Source organism: Sinocyclocheilus anshuiensis, unplaced genomic scaffold (assembly GCF_001515605.1).
Source record: "Sinocyclocheilus anshuiensis isolate Anshui unplaced genomic scaffold, SAMN03320099.WGS_v1.1 scaffold335, whole genome shotgun sequence".
Classification (NCBI taxonomy): domain Eukaryota; kingdom Metazoa; phylum Chordata; class Actinopteri; order Cypriniformes; family Cyprinidae; genus Sinocyclocheilus; species Sinocyclocheilus anshuiensis.
In genome coordinates, this window is record NW_015548239.1 from 2,071,923 (window position 1) to 2,078,529 (window position 6,607).

The 6,607-nt window shown below is 38.9% G+C and overlaps 1 protein-coding gene across 1 annotated transcript in view; it reads left to right on the forward strand.

Annotated features, from left to right (window-relative positions):
* Nucleotides 1–6,607, forward strand: part of LOC107654900 (ABC transporter G family member 20-like) — a 54,235-nt gene that overhangs the window by 41,287 nt on the left and 6,341 nt on the right. The window contains 6 exon segments of the mRNA XM_016442213.1: nt 2,351–2,421; nt 3,024–3,073; nt 3,159–3,215; nt 3,477–3,547; nt 3,718–3,806; nt 4,233–4,336. Coding sequence (XP_016297699.1) covers nt 2,351–2,421; nt 3,024–3,073; nt 3,159–3,215; nt 3,477–3,547; nt 3,718–3,806; nt 4,233–4,336 — 442 coding nt within the window.

Sequence of the window (6,607 nt, forward strand, 5' to 3'; positions counted from 1 at the left end):
TAAAATCATAGAAAGTAACAGCTACATGCAATATTGTAATCCTAAAATTCTTTCGTACTTCGTACTTGCAAACTCTGTGCATGCATTATGGTTAATGCATGCTCGAGTAGTCGATTGTTTCCGACAGCGCCGACTAGTGGTTGAAGTAGTCGATCACTCGACTACTCGACTAGTCTATGCAAGTCCTACCAGTGAGACACCTTATCCGATGTCCATCAGATCCCAGTTTCTGTGCAAACTTTAGCCTGGGTGAAAGATGCCTTTTGTTGAGGTGATGTTGCCAATGATCTTTGTATGGTGTTTCCACCAATGCAACACATCCTCAGTTGTGTTCCCCAGCCTCATTGGGTGTTTTGGCCCTTTATCACAAGACACCCTCAGCCGAGGCAGGCCCACCACAGGCTGGTCAGACCCAGGTGTGTGTCAATTTGGCAGCCCACACTGTGTCCATCCGCTTTAGCCACAGCCAGTGGCTGCTTCTTTCAGCAACAGTGGCCAGTTCCCTGACTATCCTCCGCTGGACATGTCCTCTGATGCCCAACTCCTTCAGCAGCCTTATAGTGGAACTAGCCACAAAGCCCCTGCAGCCCACTTCCACCGGGTATATTTTCACTGTCCAGCCCCGCTCCTTTGCCTCAGCTGACAAGTTAACATATCGCAGCTTCTTCCTTTCAAAGGCTTCGTTAATGGCCTCTTCCCAAGGGACTGTCAGTTCGACTATTATGACGATCCTACTGGAGGAATAATTTAATTAAATGTAATAACCGCTTTCTTAAATGTACTTAAATATTTAATTGTTGTCCTTCACAAACCATCTTTTTTACTGTGCAGATATCTTGTATCAATGTGCGTTTTTTTTCTTTTCAGATAATCAAAGCATTTTAACTCAAAATGTTTTGTGTGTGTTCCTCTGTTTTGTACTCAGGTCCCTTTGTTTCCAGTTCCTGTTGCCTGTAATTCAGATCTGTCTGATGTGCTTGTGTATTGGTGGAGACCCTAAAGGCATTGATGTGGCTGTGGTCAATAATGAAAGCAGTCCCAGTGCCTATAGTAGATCACTGCTGTCCTTCCTTGACAACACGAGTGTCTACCAGGTACGCATATTTGTTTTCAAACAATAAAATTTTCAAACAAAATTTACAAAATGAAGATCCTATGTATATAGGACTTAATTTGTCTGTTGACAGTATTTTTTTCTTTTTTTATTCTTTAAAATAAAAAAGAATAGACAGAATAGAAAGAATAGATTAGAACTTATAGACAGACACTCTTATTCTCTCACTTCCTCTTCTTGATTTCACTTCAACAAATCAGAGGAACAAAAACAACTTTATAAATAGTCAAGAGAAAAACTTTACATTTATTTTCAGTGTTCATTTCTAGATAAAAGAACAGTTTCCTGTTTCCTTTCTGCAGGTGAGCTTGTCTCATTCTGAAGCTTTTGCTGGTATCCGAAATGGGGAATACTGGGGCGTCATAGAGTTTGGGGAGAATTTCACCAGCTATCTAACCAAAAGGTGAGCTCCATTGTGTAAGAAGTTTGTTATGAAAATGACCTGAAAGAACATGTTTTGAGGTTGTGACCAAAGAATGTCTGCCAAGTTCCATAATCCTGACTGTAAAGCGCATCTTGAGAAAGACACATATTTGTTCTGTCAATTAAGCTATTTTTTAATCGTATATGTTTTTAAAAACCTATTTGGACCATTTGACTTGTTTGGCTAGTTAATTGCAAATAACCCATTCAAAAAAAGTGATTCATTTACAACTTTTACTTTAACCAATGAACACTACTGTTAGCCAATACTGCAAGTAGATCTGTTTTTGTCCAGTCTCTTTTTTGTTCATTAGAGGGCGACTTCAAACAAGTTATATTTTTTCTGCATCTTCTTAAGGTGTGTCAGATGTTCTTTAGACCCATTCCTCCTATTAAGGGTTCCACTTTCATCAGCTAATCATGCACACTCAATTATCTTACACATAACACACAAACACCTGCCTCAATAGTCAGAAACACTCAACTGCATCAGTGCACACACAAATACACACACCAGCCCCGTGTGTTCACACACACACACACACACACACACACACACACAAGTACATGCCTATATGATTGGCATAAAATGATTGCTGACATTAAACATCAGGCCTGATTATGTCATCAGCTACCTGTATGAGGTGTTTTCCCTTCAGCCTAAAAAACGCAAGCATTCGTGTAAACAACGTGACGTGTCAGGTGACAATGACTGTAGCAGAGCGACTGATGGGGAGAGTGTTGGGAGAGGCTGCAGGAGTGAATTTTTAAATGGTGTGTTTAAAAGTATGTTTATTTATTGTGTGTGTGCAGGATGCTGCAGCCCAGAGTCTCCAGAGATGTGGTTGAGGGAGGATCAGTACATGTTTGGCTGGATCTGACCAGTGAGTTCTATTCACTTTTAAATGACTGTAGCAGAGCGACTGATGGCGAGAGTGTTGGGAGAGGCTGCAGGAGTGAATTTTTAAATGGTGTGTTTAAAAGTATGTTTATTTATTGTGTGTTTGTGTGTGTGCAGGATGCTGCAGCCCAGAGTCTCCAGAGATGTGGTTGAGGGAGGATCAGTACATGTTTGGCTGGATCTGACCAGTGAGTTCTATTCACTTTTAGCCTAATCAATATTACTTAGCTTTTTAATTCACATGATCTCATATTGCTGCCACAAGAGGGTGCCTTTTTAAGTCCTGAGGCAGCACAGAGTATTAATTCTATTATTGTTAGTTTTATTACCAGCTGAATAACTTTATGGCCTTAATGGCTGTGGCTGAATTTAATCTCTGTTGAACTGATTTTCACAGAATTTTGCATGCATCTTCAGACATAAAGTGTGATTCAAAATTCTGAGACCATTAGTAGCTTCTATTTTGCATGATTATGATTAATCAATTTAGATTTGTTTATTACATATTATGTGATTAGATAAATAATTTGAGTTTAGCAATTAAACTATATTTCAGTATAACATTCTTACTCATCAATATTTCAGACCGACAGATTGCCCTAATGCTGCAGAAAAAACTCCATGAGGCCTTTGAGGTGAGTTTTAATGTACATTTAAGTTTTCCCCCATCCTTTGAATACATGAAACATTTTTCCTGGTCTTATTCTGAACTTTCAAAAGGCTTTTATCGAGACAAAGCTGGGGAGTTTGTCATACATGGTGGCCGTCCCTATAAAGGTGAGTACCTAGCACTGATGTTCTTCAATTTCAAAGCTTGAATGAGTCATACACCTTTGTTGTCAAATATTCTTTATGTAATTTTATTGCTTTTTCCTCTTCATCCTGTCTTTCTCTCTCTTTTATCTCATTTTATTTTTTCTCTACGTGTGCCTTATTACTCTATCCTCTCATTTATCTGTCTTCTTTTTCTTTATTTCTCTCTTTATTTTTCTTTTCTTAAAATACCTTCCTTATTTCTTGTTTCATGTGGTTTCATAGTTTGAAGAACCTATATATGGCAAAAAGAACACAGATTTCACAACTTTTGTGACGCCAGGGGCAGTTTTGAGGTAAGCACACATGCATGCACATGTATGCCATTAATTACATTAATCACAACATTAGTACAGATGCACACTTACAGCCATTCAAAGGTATTAATACAGTGTCAGATAATACTACTGCATCATGATGGACCTCTTCCAATATCATCTATCTCTCCTTTTCTTTCTCTTTTCAGCATCACATTTTACCTGGCAGTGGGGTTGACCGCTCTGTCCTTTGTGTTAGAGAGAAAGGAGGGGCTGCTGGACAGGTGCTGGGTGGCAGGTGAGACAGCTCACATCCACCAGATGGCCATCATTTGATCTAGGGATGAATTCTCTAAAGAATCATGGCACTTTTTAATGGAATATTTCAGCGTATAATCTTGTCTTATTTACAAACCACCCACAAACCATTCACAACCCTGCACTTAGAACCGTCCTGCAGCATAAGAAATTATGACTATTTACACAAATAGTACTTGGCTCTAAACTTTTGGTGTTCTCACCATTTTTATTGAATTACTTACTTTTCATCAAGACTTCATGAACAAGCAGTTTTAGAGATTTACCAATAGGGGGAGCTGATCACCCACAGCAGCTAAAACCATGAGTAGCATAAAGAGATTTCAACACACTTGGTGAGCATTTCATAGTATGTGTTTCATAGATGTATGTGTGTATATGTTTCTTTGTGTGTGTTTCTCTGAAGGTGTGAGTTCTCTGGAGACCACGCTGGCACACCTCTTCTCACAGCTGTTTGTCATCAGTGTTCAAATCATCCTTCTGCTGATCTTCATCCTGCTGGTCTTCAAAGTGAGTGTGTGTGTTAGCTGTGTGTTTATCTCTCATTAATACTTTACATGTATGTCTCTAGATTCAAGATCTGTGTGTCTGTGTGTTATTTCTGTTTGTAAGTGAAAGGGTAATTATATTTATTAGTAATATATACATCTTAGCAGTCCGGTCCCAAATATACATCTCTCAACAGTCCGGTCCCAAATGACATCCTCAGTCTTTGCCATCCTTGGAGTCTACATTTGGGAGACATAATACTAGATAGACTGTTTAGTAGTCCACTGTGAAGTTTGCAGTAGTGCAGGACTGTATATTTACACAAGACCAAAAGCAATCTAAAGCCAAATTTCAAGCAATCAGATCCTCTCATCTTAAGGTTTAGAAGGATAATTAGCCAGAATCTCTTTTTCTTCCTTTATTAACAAATACTTAGAAATCTGTGAAAAGGTGTCTGCTTTTCAAAGTATCAGCTAGATATGTTTATACATTGCCGTTCAAAAGTTTAGGGTTGTGAGATTTTTTTTTTCATGTTTTTGAAAGACGTCTCTGATGCTCATAAAGGCTGCATTTATTTGATCAAAATACAGGGAAAAAAAGTACTATTGTGAAAATTCATACAATTAGAAAACAAGAAAACAACTTGAGGGTGAGTAAATGATTTTTGGGTGAACTATCCCTTTTAAGCATGTCAAGACTGAGCAGGGTTGTTGTAGGAGGGAATTAAGGTCTGTGAAAGCCTGTGCTTTGTGAATTTTAGAAACAGCCCTGGAACTGAGCCATATAAGTTTATTTATTCATAAATAATTCCTTGCTTTGTGTCTAGTGAGTTGTGCTTGACCACCGAAGCAACAAAGGGATTGCTCTGGTAACAAACCAAGCTGTAGATTAGATTCTATTTCTGATGTGTAACTGTAGCAGTAAAGGGTTGCATTGACTAGCAAGTGCTGTGTAATCAGCCAATAAGAGCTGTGAGCTTCACACAAGATACTCTTCACACTTGCTTATGATGTCATTTTGGGATTGTCATGCCGGTATGATCAGACACTATCAGTTTGAATCACTCTTTAAAAACAACCTATTGTTCAATATGACACATATATATTATTTTTGCAACATAATGTTAAAATGGTATGTTTGAAACTTTAAATCAGGGGTGCTTTCTGAAGAACAGCACAGGGATTGAAATAGCACTTCACAGGAAGTAGAGAGGGAAATTTACCCAGCAGTCATTCTGTACTACTTTTAAAATAAATGAGATCACTTTTTTTCTCACATGTATATTTTATTTTATTTTCCCATAATCCTTTGCCCGGACTCATCAGCACTCATTACTGCGTCTCATTATCCCTGTCTGCTCACCCTATAGACCAATTTGGTGTTTACAAACGGTGATGACTTTTTTTGTGGGTGGAGTGGTGGCAGAAAATGACAGTTTTAAAGTAGCGGTCTATGGAAGCCATGGAATAAAAGAATTAAAAAGGTAATTTTGAGTTTGTATTTCAAAATTCTGACTTTTTTCTCGCAATTCCGAGATTATATTTCACAATTCTGATAAGAAACTCCTCATTCTCTCTCTTTTCCCCTCGGCTCAGAATCATGAGTTTATATTCCACACTTCTGGCTTTTCCCCCCTCAGAATTGACAAAATTGCAATTGTTGAGTTATATTGAGTTATAAAGTCTGAACTAGGAGATATAAACTTGCATTTGCGAGAAAAAATAAGTCAGAATTGTGAGATAAAACAGGTAAATGTTATAGGTTTAAATAGTTGGCTATTTCAGTAGGCAGCAAGCTCTGGTGGCCAAGGAACTTGATAGGCTGCGGGTTCCAGCATGCCCTGCACTAAGGATTGCGAGCCCAGTATTTGTAGTGTCTTCCACTTCAGAGGCTCGTCCTGTCATGGCCGCCACTCCAGAGCCTCTCTGCAAGATGGCTGCCACGCCAGTGTTCCCGGCCGTCATGATCGTTGCTCCTGAAGCAAGTAAGGCAGTGGCCAGGCAACCGAGACTGATTTCCAGTGTGGAGGACCCACCGCTGATGTTGGTTTGAGCGGCAGGCATCACGGTGGCCCAGGGACGCGGGAAGTAGGGGTGCTGAGGGGGCTGCAGCACCCCGTTTTCACATGGTTGCAAATGCAACGCCAAGTTTGTTCATTTAAATTTATTCAGTTTTAGCATTTAATAATTTATTTGTAATGATCTCTGAAATGTATATTGTAATTGGGCTATAATAAACCCATGTTTATCTTTATAAACATGATTAATTTTACTTGTGATGTTGGCTGGACTA